The sequence below is a fragment of the Corticium candelabrum genome, chromosome 9 (genome assembly GCF_963422355.1).
Source record: "Corticium candelabrum chromosome 9, ooCorCand1.1, whole genome shotgun sequence".
Taxonomy (NCBI): Eukaryota; Metazoa; Porifera; class Homoscleromorpha; order Homosclerophorida; family Plakinidae; genus Corticium; species Corticium candelabrum.
In genome coordinates, this window is record NC_085093.1 from 6,618,657 (window position 1) to 6,643,986 (window position 25,330).

Below are 25,330 nucleotides of genomic sequence, written 5' to 3' on the forward strand. Positions count from 1 at the left end.
TCTGTGTGTCCAAACGAGTTGACAAGGTGTTAGTTCAACAAAATCAGTTACCACGTTTGAAAGACCCTCAAGTGGAATTACATCTGCTCAAGAGCTGCTTTAGCCTATGCAAGATGAACCATGTCATAAGAACTGTGCCACCTTACAAGATTTATCAGAGGTGATTGGATTTGACTCTGGTTTCGTACACAGTTTGAAAGGTCGTCAATCTCCTCTATCTCAGATCAGCCCTGGCAACAAGCAACTCTCGCTATTTGACATGGTAGCGTTGGTCTTTGGGAAGCTAGCAGAACTTCATCCACAGCCTTTGTTTGAAGTTGCAACTCATCGCGTCAACTTTAATATCGACTACTACACGACTTAATGCCTCAGGCCCACAATGAAGAAGCCCTTAGTTCTAGTGCTGGTGATGAAGGTTTTGACATTCTCCTTCCTGGCAAAATTTAAAGTAGACAACATCTGACAACCTTACTTCCACACATGAATAGCTGTATAGCATCAAAGTGGACACAACATGATTTGCAGAAGTGTTTGGATTGCAATCTCAAATCCACCATGGAAAGAAAGTGTCAAAGCTTAGGCTTAAATCCATATTGTCTTCTCATTCAGGGGGTTGGTTGAGGGCACTTTCTAATCGCAATCTCAGCCTAGCCATGACCCCTCAGGACTTCGTTATAGCTTTACTGCTTCGCCTTGGAATTTCTGTATTTCCAAACATTCCCAACTCAATCAGCTGCACTTGTAATCATGTGCTAGATGAACATGGCAATCACGCCCTCGGTTGTGGTCGGTTGAGAATTGATGAACAATGTTGATCAATTCAGTCCAGTCGTTTGACAATTTGATCAGTTCAGTCCAGTCGACTTTACTCAGGGCAGACCTGCATACTTTGATGTGTTTATAATGAACTCCTTCAATCCTTCTCAGATAATCAATGCTTAAATAAAGCTAGTGCAGCTGCCAAGTTTAGTGAATCAGAAAAAGACAACAGACATAACGACGATGTAACAGCAGCAGGCGGTTTTTTCTACAGCCTGGAAGTCATCAAAATTATTGCAAAAACATTGTCTTTGCTTAATGGACAAACTTTTAGCGAACTTTTTGCAATTTGCATGAGCAATTGTTATGCTAATTATTGCACTACAATGCAAAGTTGATTTTAGAAAAATTAGTTTTTTTAAGTTGCTTTTGACGTTGACTCTTTCAATTACGGTGCTCTAGAATAAGCTACTGGGTCACCATTAGTCTGTTAAATATATTTTGATATATATATATATATATATATATATATATATATATATATATATATATATATATATATATTCTTTCAAAGCGCGTACGTCCTTACAGGACAACGCCAGTCTCTCTTTAGAATCAGTCGAGAATTAAACAACCACAAAGCTACAGCAAGTTGTTCATTTTAGTAAATAATAGTATAACTAGTAATTATAATATATACATTATAATTTTTATATCTTTAGGACAACAATTTTACCTTAATAAACTGAAGTGATAGCGAATCAAATTATAGTGATCTCGGCGGACGCTTTGTACTGCTCTAGATATATTACGTGAATTGTGAGCGCTAAGACGTTGATGGGTACGTGTACAAGCAAAAATCAAATGGTGACGCAATCCATGTTCTAGTATTGTTCCAACCGGTTTGATGACTATCGTCCCTTTTGCAACCCGGGCTGTCTGCTAGTTGTAACCTGACGTCTCGTTACCTGTCTAGATAACCAGGCAATGGTGTCTTGGCGCGGAAATGGTGAACAGGTCTCACTACGACTCTATTACTCAGACAGAAAGCAACAGAATTCTGTTAATTAAGGTAACACAGATAAGTTGACAACTTGCAGTCAAGCTTGTTTCTGTGCACCATGCAGTTGTCGACATTGCGAACGCATGCATGTTTGTTCGTAGTGTTTGTTCGTCCTAAATATGACAGCTAGTTCTAACTGACCTACAGTACTCTTACCGTCAGGACGTATTCTATTTGCTAAAGTCGTTACACCGTCAGGTTGCAAACCGGATATTTAAACCGGTTAACTAGCCGTACAAAAGATTAATTAATTAACTGGTTAGGATTCGGGATGTCCCGTATGCCAACTGGATGTCCAGTTATCTAGCCAGACAGGTTATTAATCCGGAAATAACGATATACTACAGTTTGTATAGTATGGTATGTTACTAGAGCTACTCAAAACTTCGAGTGCATGCCAACAAGCATTCTACAAACTAGCAAAAGCGTCCGTCTTTGTCGTTTTGGTACATAACATTAAAAATGACTAATTTTAAAAGTGTGTAGCTACATAACTTTCTTAACTGTCACTTCAATAAAACGTATGTCAAATTGTTCGGACTGATCGTCTGCGCAGACAGTCGTCCACAGTCCGCTGGTTGGCCTAAGAACGTGGCTGTACGTATGAGACACTCCTTTGTCCAAATCAGCACTCCACGTGATACCGAGAGTGTGAGATGACGAGAGCTCAAAACGAACATCCCACAGTTCATACCTGACGTTTTTCCATTGGCTGGTAGGACTACTGGAATGCCGACAAACAGGTGAGGATACAGAGAACTGAGACATTTTGATCCACAAATTGTCGGAGTACAGGAAACCAACACAGTAGAGCCCATCACAAAGTGTCATGTACATATCGTTGTCCCTACTTAGTGCTATTTTCCAGAACTTGATGCTTACAACGTAAACAGATGAGTCTGATAGCGTTCCTCGCGGTACAATAGGTGCCTGTGAAGATATTAAACAATCCAAATAATCTAAAATCGTTTTTACACACCAACTTACTTTTAAGAGCCGTTGAGAATGCAATGCTCGTTTTGTACCAAATACTAGACGATGTGTCTGCTTCGTTGGTGTCTGGAAAAACTGCGCATTGGCATTCAACCAAGTGGGACTCATGAACACATAAACTACATCTCCCTATAACATTCAATTCAGCAATTACATCAATACATGCACTGAATTTCAATCCAGGCCCGTAGTCACTGCATGGTAGAGGGTTGAAACCTTACCACTTTCAAAATTTCTACTGTTGCCAGTCGTCGAGTACCGGAAACTTCCAGAATAAGGTATAGCTGATTAAATAATATTTTTAGTTTATTTAATTACTTTTTTGATGACGTCACTGCCATTGTACCAGTACATACATGAGGCGAGTACACACCAGGCGATAGAAATAGCATAGCATAACTTTTGGTTTAGTATTATATATATGACTTGTTGTAAAACTTAATATTATCACGCCCATTTGATTAAATAATTAGTATTAATTTTTCAACCCTACCACTTTAGATTTGGTGACTGCGAGCCTGTAATCATCGCTATATGTATTGATTATGTCTTACAATGTTGCCAGTACTCGTGTCTCCCTTCTCTCCCTACGCAGCAATATTAGTTAGAATATATACATTCGTGTCACGAGCATGTCTTGTCATGTACACACGTACCTTAGCACCCCCAACTCCTTTTTCTCCTCTAGCTCCTGTTTCACCTTTCTGTCCCTGTACAACAACAAATATTGTATTGTCAGATTTTTAAAAGTTTTGTCTGCTGTTTTGCTTTACTTGTGGTCCTGTTTTTCCCGGTGCTCCCTTGATTGAACAAGACAAACGTTATGAAGTTAGTATTTTGCATTGCAGCAACGACTGTTTTATAAGACATGACGTACAAACCTTTTGTCCCTTGCTGGAACTGGAAGAACACTAAAAATAAAATAGGTTTTTGGTAAATTAGTTCGTTTTCAGGTGTGTGTGAATGCAATTACGTAGGTCTGTTTGCTGCACTGTACGTCGTACGTGTGTAGCATGCACATGTGTGTGTGTGTGTGTGTGTGTGTGTGTGTGTGTGTGTGTGTGTGTGTGTGTGTGTGTGTGTGTGTGTGTGTGTGTGTGTGTGTGTGTGTTTATTTCTGTGTGTGGGGGTGTGTGTGGAGGTGTGGGTTTGGGTGGGTGGGTGGTTGGGTGGTTGGTTGGGTGGGTGGTTGGTTGGGTCGGTGGGTCGGTGGTTGGTTGGGTCGGTGGGTTTGTGTGTGCATGTGGGTTTGTGTGTGTGTGTGTGTGTGTGTGTGTGTGTGTGTGTGTGTGTGTGTTTGTGTGTGTGTGTGTGTGTGTGTGTATGTGTGTGTGTGTGTGTGTGTGTGTGTGTGTGTGTGTGTGTGTGTGTGTGTGTGTGTGTTTATTTCTGTGTGTGTGTGTTGGTGGGTGTGGTGGGTGGGTGTGAGAGTGGGTGGGTGGGTGGGTCTTGGGTGGGTGGGTCGTTGGGTGGGTGGGTCGTTGGGTGGGTGGGTCGTTGGGTGGTTGGGTCGGTGGGTTTGTGTGTGTGCATGTGTGCACGGATGTGTGTGTGTGTGTGTGTGTGTGTGTGTGTGTGTGTGTTTGTTTATTTCTGTGCGTATATAGGTGCGTGTGTTTGTGTGTGTGTGTGTGTGTGTGTGTGTGTGTGTGTGTGTGTTTGCGTTTGTGTTTGTGTTTGTGTTTGTGTGTGCGCGCGTGCGCGCGTGTGTGCATGTGTGTACGTGTTTGTGTGTGTGTGTGTGTGTGTGTGTGCGTGCGTGCGTGCGTGCGTGCGTGCGTGTGTGCGTGCGTGCGCGTGTGTGTGTGTGTGTGTGTGTGTGTGTTTGTGTGTGTTTGTTGTAACGTTACCGCATGTGCAGGCAGTATAGTTCGTACGTGACTGAGTACAAAGACATTACAACAGATTCATTTTGGTTCTCTCTCTCTGTGTGCATACCCGATCTTCGTATTCTTTCAAGGGTAGGCAAACAGTTGCTTGCGATGACAGTGGAGCTTGAACAGAGCTCACACATCTATAACACATCAAAGTTGTTATTCAAATTCTATAAAAAGTCGAATATGCTTGTACCTTGAGTACATCAACATGAACACTAACGCTGTTCCAACCAGCATCGCTTTAAACACGCCCATCGTATTGTGAAATTTATTAGAGACTAGATGGCTAGTACTGGACTCTACTGGGCTGTTTGACGGTGTTACTCTAGATCTTATTGCAAGGCATGCCGGTGATGTCGAACGTTAGTTTACGGTCCTGTGCTGGATAAAACCTTTCAAATTCGTCATCACTGTCTCAATGAAACGACAACACGGAGTGTCGTCTTTCAATCTTCGAGTCGGTCGTGTATTCGTCCCCCACATTGACGTCAATGGCTCGCAAATTACACGTGTACATGTCTAAATGACGCAAAGGATATTGTCGAAGTCTAGACTTTACATTTGCGAATTTCCATCGAAATAATAATACTTGAGATTTTTTCGTTCGTGTAGTTTAAAGTCATGCTTGACTGGCTGCGTCAAGACGTAGGAAATAAAGTAAGGGGTCTGGGAGCACGTGACCCCTTGCACAACTTTGCCAATACATAATGAAAGAATGTAGAGTAACTAAACAGATATTATTGTCCCCCAGGCAGTGGCGTAGTTACGGGGTCTTGGGGGGCTCAGTACCTCAAAAAGTTATAGGCGTGGTTGCTTATCTATTATTATAGTCTAATAGAGTGATTTTATGTACATAATTATACAGTACCGAAATGATAAGGTGTTAGTTTGTAAATCCATACGTATATACATATACAGTTAATTTGGAACAGATTAATATTAATAGTGAATCCGCCAAAATTTTTGCTTTGGCTACGCTGCCGCCCCAGGGCAAGTCGTGATTGACTAGATCAGACATGTCTCTAGGAGCCAGTCCGGAACAACCGTCGTCCTGCACAGCGGAATGTTATCTAAGTTAGCGTCGGATCAGTTAAATCGTGTAACAATTGATTCAATGCGATGTCGTGGACATCACTAGAAATACATGTATATCATATCATGTATACCACATGCATACACATCGGTTTGTAGTGTTCAGATTTACTCATCACACATGCAGACAGCCAATTTGTTATGGGTAGCATGTAATCAACAAACGAGTCTGCATGTAGAAGTCGGTTTTGCATGGGAAACTAAAACTACGTGGTACTTTTTTACATTATATATATATACATACATATATATATATATATATATATATATATATATATATATATATATATATATGTATGTGTATATATATATATATATATATATATATATATATATATATATATATATATATATATTAAGCTCACTGGGCCGTTCTCCGCACAGGCAGATTAGACTATTAGTTGTTAGTTAGCTAATTTATTGTTGTATGCATTTATGAAGTATATCTCATTCACAGAATTAGCAGCCCCTGACAGAATTCTCATAAAATTAATTAATTAAATTAACGTTGTATGCAAATTTATGTTGTTTCATGAGTATCCCGTTCTGACAATTTATCATTAAGTATATGGTATCTTGTTTACATGCATTTTACTCCGTTCTGAAGCATTTGGTGCCGAACAGATTTCTTATAAAAAAATTTGTTTACAGTTATTATATTCTGTTATATCCCTTTCAATGATATTCCGTTCTGAGATCGATTATCTCAAAGTGGTATATATGCCGTTACAGATCCCGTTCTTTGCCGGGTTATTGATTGTTAGTATTTCGTTGAAGACAAATTAAAACTTAGAGACCCGGATACATTAAAAATATATTGCCTTTTGGGACGTCGAGCACATTGTAAAATGACATTCTCCGCGCATACTGTAGTCTGTACCGTTCGACGTGGGGAACGGGCAGTTTTAATTCTGTGGAAATCCGATGCGCTATGGAAGTCCAGAAGACGACGAAAATCTCACTTGTGACGTTGCATTCAATTGTAAGAAATTATCGTGAAAATATTTTGTCGCAAGAGAAACCATTAAGTAATCGATTATGGCATCACGTATTGTACGCCACATATCACGAGGATGTAGAGAATTGAGATGTGTAGATCTTGCCAATTGCGTAGTACAGGAAATCAACACAATCGGACCCATCACAGAGTGTCATGTAGATGTCGTTGTCATTATTTAGTGGTATTTTCCAGAACTTGATGTTTACAATGTAAACAGATGAGTTCGATAGCGTTCCTCCTGATACAATAGGTGCCTGTAAAGATATCAAAATAATCTAGACTTGCAAATACAAATCGGTGTCGGACACCGACATACTTTGAAAAGTCGTTGGCTAGACAATGATCGTTTATCAAATACTAGACGATGTATCTCGTTTATTGGAGTATGGAAAAACTGAGCGTTGGCATTCAACCAAGTGGGGCTCATAAATAAATAGGCAACATCTCCCTAGCATTCAGCTCGGCAAATTAATTAATAATACACAAAATATCCAAACGTTACTGTTTGTGTAGAAAGAAGTCTTGCGATGTCGCCTCTCTCTCCCTATATACAGCCAACAGTACCAATAGTAGGCAGACATTAAGTCATATCATGTTTAAGTCACGTGCATGTGTGTACAAACCTTAGCACCGCGCCGTCCGTCATCTCCTTTTTCTCTTCCAGATCCCGTTTCACCTTTCTGTCCCTGCACAACATAGAAATTTTTGTCGCATTTTATGCATTTGTCTGCTCCTTTACCATACCTGTGGTCCAACAGACCCTATCTTTCCCGGTTCTCCCTTGATTGTATGAAAAGAGCTCTATTATTCACAACGACTATTTGTAAGTTATAAACGCATACAAACCTTTTGTCCTTTGATGGCCCATGAAGACTGTTTGCAAAACATCAAAACAGATTTTTAGTAAATTTACGATTGTAAGCTAGTTTGTATATTTTGCGTACTTTTACAGGTGCACTGCAAAGTCTTTTATTAGTGCATGTTACTAGATAGCAATACGTAAATGCTATTAATTACGGTACACGTATATATCTATGTAGTCTGTATCACCTAAATGGACTATTTCTGCTTGATCGCCGTTCTACATGTTTGCAAGGTTTTCTGCATGTTTGTCTTTTGCGTCCATTTGTGTGTGTGTGTGTGTGTGTGTGTGTGTGTGTGTGTGTGTGTGTGTGTGTGTGTGTGTGTGTGTGTGTGTGTGTGTGTGTGTGTGTGGTGGTGGTGGTGGTGGTGGTGGTGGTGGTGGTGGTGGTGGTGGTGGTGTGTGTGTGTGTGTGTGTGTGTGTGTGTGTGTGTGTGTGTGTGTGTGTGTGTGTGTGTTTGCCTTGCGTGCATCTGCCCCTGTTTGTCATGTTAAGCATGCAGCTACCATTTGCAACCACATCTAGTCTCGATTTACGTTTCCATACTCTCAGTCTGTATATGCACTTATACGCCAGAGCCTTGCACGTATTAGACGAAAGATATTACAACATATATACTTTGTGCATATATATATATATATTAATAATTTAACTAACAATTATAATAATAGAAATTTTCTAACCATTAGTAATATTAATAGCTAATTTGCTCGTGCGGAGAATGAGATGGTGAACTAATTTATATATATATATATATATATATATATATATACCTGAGTCAGGTATTCTTTCAGAGGAAGACAGACCGTTGCTTGCGATGACGACGTAGGCAGAACAGAGCTCACACATCTAGAACGCATCAAAGTAAGCTATTGCTCAAAGTACTATATAATATAATAATATAATATAAATAGGTTTAATATATAGTTTTTTCGCGCCTCACTAAAGGTAGCATGCTTGAAAATGTCTTACCGTAGGTATGCCAACATGAACACAAACGTTGTGCCAAGCAGCATCGTTCTTAGCGCGCTCGTCGTTTCGTACCAGTAGAAAGAGGTAATATTGCATATATACCATCTGACAATTTGACTCTTTATATAAAGGCACTACACAGAAATATCGAACGGAAATTACTGTCCGACAATTTCGTCATAACCGTCTGAATTATTAAACATTCGAGAAACAACAACACGGAATGTCGTCTTTCTGTGAGTTTGTCGTCTGTTCGTCCCCCGCACTGACGTCATTGAGTCACTCTTTGAGTAATTAATTTACTTGGTGTGGCAGCTGTGGTCACATTGCGTCTACATTGTATGCACTACTAGTGACCACTCAAGGGCAAGGATACTTGCATGCGTTTATGTAATGTTTACTATTGTATAGACGTGCTTATTTACAAGATTAACAATTCGATGATTTTTTTTTCTCTTTAATTATAACATAAACCAGCCTTTGTATTTAAACCTACGGTTATTGTTTGTGTATGCCTTTGGCTAAAATCTGCTGTTCGGGCATGCAGGAGATTCTGGTAGATAATGTCACATGCAGTGTAGAGCTCGTATCACGACGTATATTACACAGCAAATTTCAAAAGTAAAAATGTGAGACATTGTAAAATTAATTAGAAAGCAACTGCAATATGAATTTTATCGTTTCATTTACTATTTGCAAAAATGGACCCTGCTAAAAACTTTTGTCATAGTCATTTGATTTTAGTCATAGTTTGTGGCATAGCCAAAGCCAGAAATAGATAGGCAAAACTACTAAAACACACAGCTTGCAATTAGATTTTATCTAGAGATACTGTATTTGAGGAGAATTTAGAAATCATCACATGTACTTCCGTGTGAGCTTTCAACAACTTGTTGTAACAGTGGCGTAGCTACTGGGGTTATTGGGAGTTTAGTACCCCCAAAAGTTATGGGCTTGGTTTCTCTTTTTTATAGTCTAATGGAGTGATGTTATGTACATAATTATACAACACCGAAATGATACATTGTTAGTTTGTGAATCTCTACGTATGTACAGTTAGTTTGTAAATCTATACGTATATGCATATACAATTAATTTTGAACAACTTAATATTAATTTTGAAGACATTAATATTAATAATGGATCCAAAAAATTTGCTCTGGCTGTGCCGCTGGTTGTAACTGAACTGCCTTGGAGGTGACTTGCACTTTTGGAGTGTTGTCTAATTATATTATTATGATAATCAAAGTTGATATTAACTTAGATTGGCAGTAGTCGTAAGAAATTTTGCTACAAATAATATCTGGATAAAATCTGAGAGGATGCAGCTATCTACGTATCAAAATTTTGCCTAATCATCTCTGAATTTAAGTCAGTAGAAACGTTATGCACAGCTATAGCGATAGTAGATAAGTGTACGTAGCGTCTCGTTGCCTCGTCTTGCATAGCCAGACCTTTCCCGCCGGCGGATGTAGGCGGGAAGGGACTGGCTACGCCAGACTCGTTACTGCCTTGGTCGCAGCTATAGGGTGTTATGTCTATTGAAATGTAGTGCTTTATTAGTTCTGCCGGTCAGACTGTAACTGACTTTAACTGTATACCTACTAACCTAGTGAAGAAATATTGTCATTGAAGTCAGATAATAGGACCTAGTTATGATATAATTTTGATGACTGTTTTGGATCCGGTGCCAGTCCGTCATAGTCTAATGTTCTGCTAAGCTACCAAATTTCTGAATAAATTTAATTTCATAATTTTATAACACAATTTGTTTTGGAATTGTCGCTTCCTTCAAAAGTTTAGAATTATAGATAGGAGTTGCATGCTTAATTAAAGCTTGTAAGTGTATAACAACAGTTTTGAAGCAGCAGGACAAACATGTATTTGCTACAGCTCCAGTCATGGTAGCCACGCCTCGATCGCAAAGAGATAGTTCGAAGGAGGCGTTGCTAGCGAGACTGTGCAACATACAAAATACAAAATACAATGCCCACGCATATACGGGTAGCGACCAGAGCAGGTGCAATGATTGCAAACGCTCGACAAGAGATAGTAGGATATTTGTTCATACTAGCAGTGACCTCTTGTTTCGGCGACTACCCACGTCTACGAGAGCTCGCTCAAAAGCGCAACATCTTTGTCGGCTCTGCTGCAAATGCAGGCCACATCTCATCGGACTCTGATCATGAGTACGACAAGGTACTCAAGGAACAGTTCAGTCTAGTGACGCCCGAGAATGCCTGCAAATGGTAAGGTGCAACGCCATCAAGTATTCTAGATAGAAATTCTTAACCTGTCTAGGCCAGCTACGGAGCCTCAGCAAGGCATGTTCGACTTCAAGGAATGCGACCTCGTTTACAACACGACTAGACAGTACAATCAGTCTTTTCGAGGACACAACCTTTGCTGGGGTGTTCACAACCCATCTTGGTAACTATAATTTGATAATTAGAGGAGCGCAATGCTATTACTGTGCGTTTCAGTGGCGTTGCTGCATTTGGGCATGAGGAGGCCATGCTTCCAGATTTATAACTGTGGCCCTTTATAGACAATAGATATTCTCGTATATCGCAACCGGCCTTCCCATTCTTAGCCGTCCGTGCAGAGACGCCACTAGTGCATTTCATTGATTTACTTGTGAGCAGGCTCGCTAACCTTGCGGGAAACAGATCGGCACTAGAAGCTGCGCTTCAAAACCACATCACGGCGGTAGCAGGACGATACCACGGCAAAGTTTATGCATGGGATGTAGTCAATGAGGCTGTATCGGATCATCCCAACGGTAGTGACTATTTGAAACATAACATCTGGTATCCAACAGGCAAGTTGGAGATATTACTAATTAGAGTTTTCTTTTGTGTAAATTCCTGAAATTGCTTTGTTTGTGTGATCTCAGTTTCCAACTATATTGATCTTGCTTTTCAAACTGCCCAGAAAGCAGATCCGCAAGCCAAACTATTTGTAAGAAACAGTCGTTTCTTGCACTTCCTAACGTGAAAGTAAAACTGTATACAGTACAATGATTATGCAGCTGAGGGTCTCAACAGTAAGAGCAACGCCATCTACAACATGATCAAATCGATGCTGTCTAGAGGGATTCCTATCCATGGAATAGGACTACAAGCCCACCTATCGATTTCTGCAAGTAAAGGTATAAGCTACAAAAATGTACAAACAAACGTTTGCTAACTGCCAATTCAGACAAACATCAAACAAACATAAACTTGTCTTACAGAGATGCTCGCCGAGAGTAAATTGTCTTCTCCTCCTTCTTATGATGATATGGCTGCAAATGTAAAGCGTTTTGCTGATCTTGGACTAGAAGTAACATCTGACGTTCTTGTTGTCGTTCTCTGACCTTGTAACAATATTCTATCGCAGGTTCATTTCACGGAGTTGGACGTCAACATGAAAGGTGCGACCGGATCCGACAGTGAAAAATTTGAGAAACAAGCACAAGTGTACAAGAGTGTTTTAGAAGCGTGCCTCAGCAACAGCAAGTACGGACAGCCACTATTACTCATGTCTACTGTATATCTCGTACTGTCTGTGTTCATTGCCCAGATGCAAAAACTATGAAGTATGGGGCTTTACGGACAAGTACACGTGGCTGGGTTCTGAGAATAAGCCCGATCTCTTTGATACTAAGTACCATCCGAAGCCCTGCTTTAAGGGTGTCGTCACCGCTCTGGAAGAAAGACATCACGTGACTGGCCTTAATTAACTAATCGAGTCACTCATGATATTGACTTCCAGTTCATACGGTTCGCCGCCGCGGTTCTCATCTCTAGCTTGGCGTGTGCTGCTTGTAGTATCTGTTGTGGACGACATAGTCAACAGTTAGCTCACATACTTAGTAAATATATACTAAAACGTCGACCTTGAACGGTAAAGACATGGAAGAGGAACGCACGTGCAAGCACGGACGGTTTCGGTAGGACTGACTTACTGTCAGTACGGTACCGCCACGCAGTTATCATGTGAAGGACGTCAACCCCCAGCATATTTCACATAACGCAGATATTATAGGACAAAATTTAGAGCTTCATAATTTTTTACGTGACCAAATATTTTTTAAGAATTGTACATTACCATTTAATTAAGTAATTTAATTATTTTAACTTTGTTTCTCGCTTTATTGTACAAATCGATATTTTTAATCAAGAGAAGTCAGGTGCAGAATCAGGTTGAAGAAAGATATAATTAGTTTATCTCTTGTTTAGTTTAGTTTCCGGTATACAAATAAAGGTAGGTGTGGTAGTTCAGTATATTCTGAACACTAGTTCTAAGACGCGTTCCAGCGTAACACAACACAACTCAACTAAAACACACTACAGCATACTACGCATGCTCAAACTATGTCATCACTCTACATCTCCCCCGTAAGTCTAATCTATCGGAAGTGTAATGAGTGTTCCTGTTTGCATTCTTGTTAACCTTCGAGATGGTGGTTCTGAAACCTGATCTTCTTTGTTCTCACTCCCTTCTGTTTTCTGTACTGGTTTTATATGACTTCTATGCCTTCTCACCTTTCCTTTTGGGGACGACACATTGTAGGACCGTGCAGTACTTTCTTGTGAAACTATAGTTTCCTTCTGCATTCCTCTGTCTGAAATAATCCATGTATAAGTTCTGTCAGAAAGGATTAGTAGCTTTTCTAACCAAGGTCTGAGGTCGAAGTTGCGTTTCTGGCTCTCCTTGAACGCTTTGCCATCTAGTTCAAATTTGTGGTGGTATTCCCATTGAGGCTGCAGCTGCTGAATAGTGACGGGGACTGTTGTTCTGAGTTGTCGAATCCCACTTCTTGTCACTATGTGGTAGTTTAGTATATTGTGAACACTACTTCTAAGACGCGTTCCAGCGTAACACAACACAACTCAACCAAAACACAGTACAGTATACTACGCATGCTCAAGCTATGGTCATCTATAATCTGACACGTCACTCCACAGTAGGTAGTCGTAACAATTAATGTAGAAGCCTACACATTTAACTTCAATGCTCCAACGGTAAATACCTCTAAGACGTTGATTTGATTCCACCTGCTTCGACTCTGCAAAACAACGACAGAACGACCAATCTTTCTACGGTCACTGACAATCGTTGTAAACCGGATAGTTGGATAGCCTCGTGCACACCACACGAGCACACCTACTGGCGTATCATGCGGTACCTTGGTACAGTATCATGGTATGATACGTACGGTACGTACCGTACACAATTTCAGAATAAAGAACAACAAAGGTTTTGGTTAGATTAAAGTGTATTGCAATTGCAGCAACACATTGTCAGGCCACAGTCAAACAACAACACCTACGCATATACGGGCATCGATCGAAAAGACGGCCGCAATGATTGCAAACGCTCGACAAGAGACATTAGGATATCTGCTTATACTAGCAGCGACCTCTTGTTTCGGCGACTACCCACGCTTACGAGAGCTCGCTCAAAAGCGCAACATCTTTGTCGGCTCTGCTGCAAATGCAGGCCGCATCTCATCGGACACTGACCATGAGTACGACAAGGTACTCAAGGAACAGTTCAGTATAGTGACACCCGAGAACGCCTGCAAATGGTGAACCAGTTGCCATCAAATATTACCTAAAGGAAATCGTATCTTCTAGGCCTTTAATGTTTCTTGTGTAGGCAACCTACGGAGCCTCAACAAGGCAAGTTTGACTTCAAGGAATGCGACCTCATTTACAACACAACTAGACAGTACAATCAGTCTTTTCGAGGACACAACCTTTGCTGGGGCGCTTACAACCCATCTTGGTATCTAATTCTAAAATTAATTAAATTTAATTAATTTACAACCGTATTTGGTAATGTATAATTCTCAAATTAATTAAATAAAGCAACTACAGTGCATTTCATTGATTTAATTGTGAGCAGGCTCGCTAACCTTGCGGGAAACAGATCGGCACTAGAAGCTGCGCTTCAAAACCACATCGTGACGGTAGCAGGACGATACCGCGGCAAAGCTTATGCATGGGATGTAGTCAATGAGGCTGTATCGGATCACCCCAACGGTAGTGACTATTTGAAACATAACATCTGGTATCCAACAGGCAAGTCGGAGATATTAACGTTTCTGTGTGTGTGTGTGTGTGTGTGTGTGTGTGTGTGTGTGTGTGTGTGTGTGTGTGTGTGTGTGTGTGTGTGTCTGTGTCTGTGTCTGTGTGTCTGTGTCTGTGTCTGTGTCTGTGTCTGTGTCTGTGTGTCTGTGTGTCTGTGTCTGTGTGTCTGTGTCTGTGTGTGTGAGAGAGAGAGAGTGTGTGTGTGTGTGTGTGTGTGTGTGTGTGTGTGTGTGTGTGTGTTTGTGTGTGTGTTGTGTGTGTGTGTGTGTGTGTGTGTGTGTGTGTGTGTGTGTGTGTGTGTGTGTTTGTGTGTGTGTGTGTGTGTGTGTGTGTGTTTGTGTGTGTGTGTGTGTGTGTGAGAGAGAGTGTGTGTGTGTGTGTGTGTGTGTGTGAGAGAGAGAGTGTGTGTGTGTGTGTGTGTGTGTGTGTGTGTGTGTGTGTGTGTTGTGTGTGTGTGTGTGTGTGTGTGTGTGTGTGTGTGTGTGTTTGTGTGTGTGTGTTTGTGTGTGTGTGTGTGTGTGTGTGTGTGTTTGTTTGTGTGTGTGTGTGTGTGTGTGTGTGTGTGTGTGTGTGTGTGTGAGAGAGAGAGAGTGTGTGTGTGTGTGTGTGTGTGTGTGTGTGTGTGTGTGTGTGTGTGTGTGTGTGTGTGTGTGTGTGTACATAGTTTATTTCTTGATTGTCATTTTATGTTATCTCAGTTTCCAACTATATTGATCTCTCTTTCCAAAATGCCCGTAAAGCAGATCCGCAAGCCAAATTATTTGTAAGCAAAATCTTTGTTGAACTTCCTAACCTAACTAGTATCTGCAATTACAACTATAGTACAATGATTATGCAGCTGAAGGTCTCAACAGTAAGAGCAACGCAATCTACAACATGATCAAATCAATGCTGTCTAGAGGAATCCCTATCGACGGAATAGGATTACAAGCCCACCTATCGATTTCTGGAAGTAAAGGTAAGCTACAGAAATAGGCAAAGAACATTCGTTTTAACTACCGGACCAATACAGACAAACATCCAAATTGTCTTACAGAATCGCTCGGTGAAAGTAAAGTGTCCGCTCCACCTTCCTATGAAGATATGGCTGAAAATGTAAAACGTTTTGCTGATCTTGGACTAGAGGTAGCATTTGGCGTTCACGTCGTCGTTCTTCTATCTTGTAGCAATGTGTTCAACTGTCGGACAGGTGCACTTTACAGAGATGGACGTCAACATGAAAGGTGCGACCGGATCCGACAGTGAAAAACTTGAGAAACAAGCACAAGTGTACAAGAGTGTTTTAGAAGCCTGCCTGAGCAGCAGCAAGTACGGACAGCTGCTATTACTCATGTCTGCAGTATATCACGTACCGTTTGTGTTTATGTCCAGATGCAAAAACTATGAAGTTTGGGGCTTTACGGACAAGTACACGTGGCTGGGTCCTGAGAATAAGCCCGATCTCTTTGATACTAATTACCAGCCAAAGCCCTGCTTTAAGGGTGTCGTCACCGCTCTGGAAGAAAGACGTCACGTGACTGGTCTTAACTAATTGATTCACTCACGATATTGACTTCCAATTCATGCCGCGGTTTTCATCTCTAGCTTGGCGTGTGCTGCTTGTAGTATCTTTTGTATTACATACTTAGTGGTAAGACTGACTCACTGTCAGTACGGTACCGCCACGCAGTCATCACGTGAAGGACGTCAATCCCCATGATATTTCACATACGGCAGATATAGGACGTTAGTTGAGATCTTTGACAAACGCTTCAAAACCGGTTACGTGATCATATATATATATATATATATATATATATATATATATATATATATATATATATATATATATATATATATATATATATATAAAGAAGTTCTTTTAAAACAACGACGTTCTCTGCGACTACTTTGAATCAAGCTCTCCGGAATTTTCTGAAAAACTATCAGTTAAATTTTGGGAGTACAGTGCAAAGTTAATTTTAAGGAGAATCGCATTAAGCGTGATCTTGCGTTTGGGGACGTTTTTTCTTCTTTAGATGACACTATGATGTATTAATAGGTTTTAAGTTAGAGAGGGGATGGCTAGATGTGTGTGTTACAAATATATAATAAATTATATATAAATGTGTGTGTGTGTGTGTGTGTGTGTGTGTGTGTGTGTGTGTGTGTGTGTGTGTGTGTGTGTGTGTGTGTGTGTGTGTGTGTGTGTGTGTGTGTGTGTGTGTCCTATAAACTGGTGCCTAATTACACCTGTCCGAATGTCGAGTCACGCAGTGAGTGTATGACGTCATAAAGTTGATGACGTCACACCCGATTTAAGTCGTTTGTGTTCTCCCTTTAGCCAAACTCTGGATCCACCTCTGACTAGCAATGTTTAGTCGTATCTTTAGGCTCGATAATGCCATATAGGCTTGAGTGTTCAGCCGGACCGGCTTGAAACTCTAGCCTAAATGCTATAGGGATCTCTCGAGCTAAAATTTGAGTCAGTTACTAGAAAAGAAACAAGGTAATAAATTTTTAAAATGTGTATGATTAGTTTCCCTTCTCGTTATCGATGCACGTTAGAAAGGCGTGGTACAAGTTTACACTGCATGCGTTCCTTTTTTAATTAATTAATATCTGCATTGTAAAATTATGTTTAGAAACGTTTTGCGAGATTCATTCTTTCCTCATCAAACTCGTATTGCTTACTAAGATATGGTTGTACTTTCAACTCTAATAAAGAATTGATAAGAGCAATAACCCACATCATTTCGACTCCAAACGGTTCTTAATTAATTAATTAATTAAAATCAAACATACAAAGACGTAAATGTGTGATACGGTAAGGTACCGGGCATGTTGACATCAACTGGTGCTTCCACCTCTCCCACGCTTAGATATTTAAAACAATTCCTTGTGATTACGGTTGTTGTAGGGCAAAGCAATTTCCGAGAGCCGCTGCAGTTTCCACCTGCCCAAAGATCACTAAGAAACGCAACACTTTGGTGTTGCGTTTTCTAATGGACAAATAACGCTTCAAAAATAATATGCAAATTGTTTTTGCTGCGACAATGTCGTGAATACCGTGTAGTAAGCGTGGGCAGGTCTAGAGAGATCGGTGTGCAGTGATGTCATATTCCGTTCTTCGGTGAGCAATAAGAACAACTTGCTAGAAAGCAAGCTAACAGGTTTACTGGACGTTTGTTTTCGATTACTATGCAGCGAATGCAACTGTTTGTGCTTTTATCGTTGACGGTGACCGCTACAGCAACGTTAGATTCAGGAGTGACGGTAACTAGAGATCATCATGAAAATCATCGTGCTTTGACGGTAACCGTTTCTGTCCTATTATAGGAGAGTAAGACTTGTTGTCTTTCTGGTAAGATCACAGCAGCTCCCTCTGACTGAGAATCTACAGTTTGATGTCGCTATTGATTACAAATTATTAAGCAAAAATGACTTTGTTATATTTAGAGAGTAATCCTTTACCTGTAATTTAAAACAAGATAAGACTACAAAACTCAAAGTGCATGAACAGTGCACTCACATTTCAGATTACAAGTGCTTCATAACTAGAAACTAGTCAAAATTAATATTAAATAATGGTACTTTATTTAGACATAAATATTTTATCATCTTATTGTAGGTGAAAAAGGAGAAACCGGAAAAGTCGGTCCCAAAGGCATCCAAGGTGAACGTGGAGTTAGGGGTTTAACTGGCCCGAGTGGACCACCAGGAGTTATTCATTTGAATGAGTGTTCTAATAAAAGAGAAGGTAACACTCATTAAACTGTTAAATGTCCTAGAATTAGAAAGCTATATTGCTTCTATGCTTTGAGTGTAGGGATGATAAGATATAACAACAAAGTGAAGGACTTAGAGTACTGTGACGGAATCAAATGGGTGGCATTGTTTCCACTCCTTGGCATGTCGTCTTTGCTTCCTGCATCATCATGTAAACAAATAGCACTCAAGTACAAATCATCTTCTCACAATGGAAAATATTGGATTAAACCATCTGATAGTAATCCACCATTTCAGGTTAAAATAATTTAATTTTAATTAATTTCTTTATAGTAAATATGAATATTCTGTCAACAAACAGGTATACTGTGATGCAAGTGAAGGTTGGACTTTAGTCATGAAGATAGATGGAAGTCAGCAAACTTTTACCTACGACAGCAAGTTGTGGTCAAACAAGAATACGTTTCAATCAAACCATTTGAAATTAGACGAGAAAGAAACAAAACTGGCTTCGTATTGGACACTACCGTTTACTGAACTTCGTCTGGGAATGAAAGTAGATGGAGCGATCAGATGGATCACTTTTCGATATAGGGCATCATCTCTTTACAGTCTTATTTCTGATGGACACTACAGGAGAACACGTGTTGGTGATTTTAAGTGGAGAAGTTTGCTGCCCAAGTCATCTCTACAGAGAAATTGTATCAAGGTGAGCAATTACAATCAGTCCAGCCAGACTATGTCACTGAAAACTATGCCTCACGTGTTTTTGCTGTATGATACAATTTCTTGCAAACAAAACTTTGAAGTATATATCTGCATGTCAGATAGTTCTGATGCACAACAATACTGTTGTATAACGTGTTTTTATGCATATCTTAATATTAGTTAAACAGAATACAAACTTTGACATTCGTGTCTCGTGTTTAGGAAGGATTCAACGTAAGAAGTCATCGTGGTACAGCTGCACGAGCTCGTCTGGGAATCACTGCCAATGACGACGACCATTGTATCTCACCAGACTCTTTCGTTGGTTTTGGAACACAATTACTGGCCCATTCGCCCAAAACTAGTGTTGGGAACTACGCGTGCTGTTCTCCAGACAATGGTGGTCTAAACATCAAAGCAATTGGCTACGTCATGGCGCGTTAAAAACACGTACTACACATTTACACGTTTACCTCTATGTAGCAACTGCTAGCGACATAACGTAGCCCACATTTAGTACGTTTACACGAGATGGCACATATTTGCACGCTGTTTACTGTATCTACGAAATAAAAGCAAATATAAACACAATGGCTGTTGTTCTCATTGAGACGACGAGATCAAAAGAGCCAGCTAAAAGATAAGTGCGAGTGAACTATAAATCATAAATTCATGTACATAATTACGTCTGGTAACAATTAAATTAAAATCTTTAGAATCTATTGCTACACCTTTATGTCATCAAGCAGCATCAATGATATCTACAGCCAATAACTCCGCCAGACTTAGCTATACATAACCATTATAATATGTTAGTTAAGTCAGGGTCTCCCAATCGTCCACAATGACTGCGATCGCAATTTTCAGTTCATGCAAGCTGTTGCTTCATTCTCATTTTCACAGCTTTTAAGTCTTAATCAAGCTTTCTGACGTTCAGTCAAAGGCGTTGGTCTAACACATGATTTGAATAAACATTTGCACTTTAATCCTCTTACGTAAATGTAGCTTATCAGTTGTCATTCAGCAAGCCAGATCGTGAATAGCAGAAACAATTGCAAAACATTTGTAACTAATAAAAATAATTAAAAAATCTGTTCGGCAGGTAAACCTCTATTGTTCCATTGTTTGAGTTTTTTAGAACACAAGATAAATTTCATATTATGTCTGATCAGCTGTCGTGGCACCATATCTAACTGTATTCTACTCAGCTAGCAATGAGCATTTCTGATAACTTCGGTGATTACCTAAAAAATGATGATGAAAGTCTTGCTAAAAAGCAATATTACTTTGCTACTGAGTAAAAATTAAGAGTAAATTATCTAAAGCTTGGAAACAGCCGCATTTGCAAGTGAAGTTTCTGTGCTAGCTGTACCAATTCAATAACATTGATAGCCTAGGCATGTTTTGCTCATTGCCTGGAACCCCCTCATAAGTATGCGTATACTGTAGCTGATAACTTTATTCAAAATGAGCACAAACAGATTGACTGACGTTTGTCCTCTGCGCTACATGTACTGTAGATACAACTACATCGTGACGGCAAGGATTGTACGTTTACTGCCATCACGTGAGAGGCCCTTCCAAACAGCACGTAGTTTTCTTCCCTGTCTGTCTGCCTTTCGTCTATCTGTCTGATTAAAGTAATTCTTAAAAATATCCCAGATACCGAGCCTCGCGTACACCATACCATTACAACTGCGTGCATACCATGCGATACCGTGTACTATGGTATGCTAACGGTAATATCCATAAGTCTGAACTACTACTAGAAATCAACGGTTCATCGTATGATCTAAGAATTGTCCTACATGCCTCGATTGTGTACCCAGAACAACAACAGAACGACAAATGTCTCTACGGTCACTGACAATCGATACCGAGCCTCGTGTGCACCACACGAACACATCTGCGCGCGTACATGCGATACCGTGTACGCGTAGCTGAATGTACTACTAGTACAGTATCAATGATTCATGGTGTGATCTAAGAATTGTTCTATATGCTTCTATTCTGTACACAAAACAACAACAGAACGATAAACTTATCTACTGTCACTGATACCGAGTCTCGTGTACACCACAAGAACACACCTACGCGCGTACAATACGCTGAAAGTATGCTATCGGTACTACTACTACAGTATCGATGGTTCATATGATGTTATACTGGGTTTAGTTGTGTTGTGTTGGAGTTGTTTCCAGCTTCATGTTGACGGGCTGTCGCGAGAAGTGCTATGATATAGCCTGGCGTTGAGTGGTGTGTGTGTGTGTGTGTGTGTGTGTGTGTGTGTGTGTGTGTGTGTGTGTGTGTGTGTGTGTGTGTGTGTGTGTGTGTGGTGCATTGTGTATGTAGCAACTGGTCACGTGACGTATGGTTCGTTCGGTACCTAAACCCACACACACAGAGAGCTAAATCGCGTTTTCGCAGGTGCAGTTTTCCTTATAATACGCATTGATCGATCTATCTGTGACCAAGTCTGGTAGTTATACAACTGGATCTATCTACTTGCCTCACGTCAACTGCTCTCACAAATTGATTTTATGAAGAAAGAGAATCGACTATCACTTCAAGTAGCAAAACTCATGATAAAGAAACCACTAACACAACACCCAGTGTTAGCCTGTAGAGTAAGCTTTGTATACTGCTATTATGAGCAATTCCAGAATAAGGGATTTCTCTTTAATCAGAACTAAATATATAAACTAATACGATTCCTTATACTAACTAGATGTTAATATGTGCACCCCTCATCTAATCTAATGTGACATAAATCATTGATCCGCTAACTCAACTAGTGGTTGATCAAGTTTATATACAGCTGTCAGTTGTTCTTCCTGGTCATTGTCTGAATAATCATGATCCTCTTCACGTTGATGATGACTGCTCAATACAACACGTTTTAGATCGACTTCAATAGGAAAAACGTTCGCTGCTGCTAAACGAGTTTCTGAAGAAGTATAGTATACAGACAGAACTTGAACAAGCCGTTCCAAGTGAAAAGCAATGTCTTGAACTGCACACACTTATCTGCAATTGGCTTCTTTGGAACTTCAATAACACAATACCTACCTCGTTTCACTTCCAGAAGCTCCAATTTTGCAGTCACAGCTGATCGAGCAGCAAGAAAATGCTTACGAGCATGGTATCTGCCTCGCAACGCCTGCCTGCAGGCACAGAAACAACAATCACTGGTGGTCATATACTTGCAATACATGTTCAATTTGGTATATCAGGTTTGTCTTTAGAATAAGAAAATATAACAGTTTTGTTTTACAAATGCAGTAACTGAAATTAAGAACACAGCCAATAAATCAAACAAAACTTTGGTCACTACTACTTTGCCTAGATATGACCTAATAATTATCATGATAAAGAAAGTTCATACAAGACATAACAACATTGTAGTCTTCCTAGTTCTAATATGCTGATGTTGCTATACTACATTACTGCAAGTTTAGCAAACAGTCAAGTAATCAAACAAACTAGTCTACTGTCTATCTATTCACACAGACAACCACAGCAAACATAAACATTATGAGCTGCCTGTTCCAGGTCCTTCCTCCAGCCCTACAGCTGGGCTCTTGTATGCTACTCAGAAAAACTCCAGGTCTGCAATAGCAATCTCGTGGAGACAAACCAAGTACTTACAGAAGCACCGGCTTGTGATGCCAAATATGGTGCAAGCGCCCAAAGTCCCAACAAGGACCTCAGCGACAGATTGTAAAGTCACAGTCAAAGACCACTGTCCCCTCCACAATCAAAGACTAGGTACTCATTTATACTCCTGAGTCAAAGAGGCAAATTGTGTAAGAATTCCTCTCTTAACCTGGGCTAAAAATTGTAATCCAAAGTCCCAAATGTCGATACTCACCAAATATTACCCTTTCACGATTCAGATACAGATGCCACACAAAATAGCCACCCACGTATGCATGCACCAAAACACACACACACACACACACACACACACACACACACACACACACACACACACACACACACACACACACACACACACACACACACACAAACACACACACACACACACACACACACACACACACACACACACACACACACACACACACAATCCTGTAAAAATGTGATAAATGTTATATATATTAGTTTCATGGACGTTAGTACGTCTTATTGAGAATCAAGCAATTTAATAGAATTCAACAACTCAAGCTATCATGTATACTTGAGTTGCTGTCTTCTGCTTAAAACTAAAGTACACAAAACAATGTGTGCTTGCTTATTCATGGCTCACAACCTATTGTAATTACCTATAATCATAGTTGCCAATTGTAACTCTAAGTAGTGGGTCCCCAGTGTGCTAGAAAAACAGAGAAAATGTCCACAGATGTTAGATTCTTTACTACACCATCATACAAGATAACTACTCTCTTCATCATCCATCTCTTTGATCTTCAAGCAAAATGACTGTCAAAATAACATCACAGAACATCAGATATTGTAGAAATAGGATTTGTAGATATTACCAAATATTCAAACTTTGCATCTGCATATTTTTTCATAGTCAGTTTAGCATCAGGCACAGCCTACAAAGACAATCTGTTAACACTTGCAACACCACACATATGCAGTCATTTACTTTGGTTAAGAAGACAGCAAGATCCTTGATAACCTTGCAAAAAAAGCAGTATTGACTAAACAAGAAGCATTATGCTTACAGTAATTTAATCTTACTGTCAACATGCTACTAGTAGCAGTACGCCCAAATGCAGCCAAGTCTCTACAATAAGATTCAAATTAATTGATCCAATAAAACAGACAAATGCAAACTATTTGAACTGTATGAAGTACTAAGAGCACTTATTAAATCAAGCAAAGTTAAAAGCTGATTTGTTCCTGATTACATGATAAGCACCCCAAACACCTAATTAGGCAGAGATGCTTCATAGATAACATGCATGCACGCATGGTTGTACACACACACACACACACACACACACACACACACACACACACACACACACACACACACACACACACACACACACACACACACACACACACACACACACACACACCACACACCGCACGCACCGCACGCACCGCGCGCACCGCGCGCACCGCGCGCACCGCGCGCACCGCGCGCACCGCGCGCACACCGCGCGCACACCGCGCGCACACCGCGCGCACACCGCGCGCACACCGCACACCGCACACACACACACACACACACACACACACACACACACACACACCACACACACACCACACACCACACCACACCCACACCACACCCACACCACACCCACACCACACCCACACACACACACACACACACACACACACACACACACACACACACACACACACACACACACCACACACACCACACACACCACACACACCACACACACCACACACACCACACACACCACACACACCACACACACCACACACACCACACACACCACACACACCACACACACCACACACACCACACACACCACACACACCACACACACCACACACACCACACACACCACACACACCACACACACCACACACACCACACACACCACACACACCACACACACCACACACACCACACACACCACACACACCACACACACCACACACACCACACACACCACACACACCACACACACCACACACACCACACACACCACACACACCACACACACCACACACACCACACACACCACACACACCACACACACCACACACACCACACACACCACACACACCACACACACCACACACACCACACACACCACACACACCACACACACCACACACACCACACACACCACACACACCACACACACCACACACACCACACACACCACACACACCACACACACCACACACACCACACACACCACACACACCACACACACCACACACACCACACACACCACACACACCACACACACCACACACACCACACACACCACACACACCACACACACCACACACACCACACACACCACACACACCACACACACCACACACACCACACACACCACACACACCACACACACCACACACACCACACACACCACACACACCACACACACCACACACACCACACACACCACACACACCACACACACCACACACACCACACACACCACACACACCACACACACCACACACACCACACACACCACACACACCACACACACCACACACACCACACACACCACACACACCACACA

General features: G+C 40.9%; 3 protein-coding genes across 4 annotated transcripts in view; 2 read left to right on the plus strand and 1 right to left on the minus strand.

Annotated features, from left to right (window-relative positions):
- Positions 1-10,432: 10,432 nt before the first annotated feature.
- Positions 10,433-12,804, plus strand: LOC134184374 (endo-1,4-beta-xylanase Z-like). 2 transcript variants are annotated; one of them, XM_062652049.1, is made up of 8 exons: positions 10,433-10,868; positions 10,921-11,049; positions 11,265-11,440; positions 11,516-11,580; positions 11,635-11,770; positions 11,855-11,943; positions 12,001-12,119; positions 12,184-12,804. In XM_062652049.1, the coding sequence occupies exons 1-8, from the start codon at positions 10,606-10,608 to the stop codon at positions 12,341-12,343; spliced, it is 1,137 nt and encodes a 378-aa protein (XP_062508033.1). In that variant the 5' UTR covers positions 10,433-10,605; the 3' UTR covers positions 12,344-12,804. The 2 variants fall into 2 exon arrangements, with proteins under 2 accessions (XP_062508033.1, XP_062508034.1); XM_062652050.1 differs by having other exon boundaries at positions 10,438-10,868; positions 10,926-11,049.
- Positions 12,805-13,964: 1,160 nt separating this feature from the next.
- LOC134184859 (endo-1,4-beta-xylanase B-like) lies at positions 13,965-16,375 on the plus strand. The gene is made up of 8 exons (XM_062652622.1): positions 13,965-14,194; positions 14,266-14,394; positions 14,515-14,690; positions 15,398-15,462; positions 15,522-15,657; positions 15,736-15,824; positions 15,889-16,007; positions 16,071-16,375. The coding sequence occupies exons 1-8, from the start codon at positions 13,971-13,973 to the stop codon at positions 16,228-16,230; spliced, it is 1,098 nt and encodes a 365-aa protein (XP_062508606.1). The 5' UTR covers positions 13,965-13,970; the 3' UTR covers positions 16,231-16,375.
- Positions 16,376-21,641: 5,266 nt separating this feature from the next.
- Positions 21,642-25,330, minus strand: part of LOC134184181 (PRKCA-binding protein-like) — a 14,114-nt gene continuing 10,425 nt past the window's right edge. The window contains exons 7-13 of the mRNA XM_062651803.1: positions 23,826-23,871; positions 23,731-23,763; positions 23,618-23,677; positions 23,508-23,558; positions 23,402-23,451; positions 22,185-22,279; positions 21,642-22,128 (exon numbers count right to left, since the gene is read on the minus strand). Of these exons, the coding sequence (XP_062507787.1) occupies positions 21,887-22,128; positions 22,185-22,279; positions 23,402-23,451; positions 23,508-23,558; positions 23,618-23,677; positions 23,731-23,763; positions 23,826-23,871 (577 nt within the window). The 3' untranslated portion in view covers positions 21,642-21,886. The remainder of the gene's footprint in view (positions 22,129-22,184; positions 22,280-23,401; positions 23,452-23,507; positions 23,559-23,617; positions 23,678-23,730; positions 23,764-23,825; positions 23,872-25,330) is intronic.

Excerpts from the sequence above, each read along its gene's own strand:
- LOC134184859 (XM_062652622.1), top strand. The coding sequence starts at position 13,971 with ATGATTGCAAACGCTCGACAAGAGACATTAGGATATCTGCTTATACTA. Across the intron at positions 14,195-14,265 it reads CCCGAGAACGCCTGCAAATG|GCAACCTACGGAGCCTCAAC; the intron begins GTGAACCAGTTG and ends TTTCTTGTGTAG. Across the intron at positions 16,008-16,070 it reads GCCTGCCTGAGCAGCAGCAA|ATGCAAAAACTATGAAGTTT; the intron begins GTACGGACAGCT and ends GTTTATGTCCAG.
- LOC134184374 (XM_062652049.1), top strand. The coding sequence starts at position 10,606 with ATGCCCACGCATATACGGGTAGCGACCAGAGCAGGTGCAATGATTGCA. Across the intron at positions 11,050-11,264 it reads GGTGTTCACAACCCATCTTG|GCTCGCTAACCTTGCGGGAA; the intron begins GTAACTATAATT and ends ACTTGTGAGCAG. Across the intron at positions 11,581-11,634 it reads ATCCGCAAGCCAAACTATTT|TACAATGATTATGCAGCTGA; the intron begins GTAAGAAACAGT and ends AACTGTATACAG.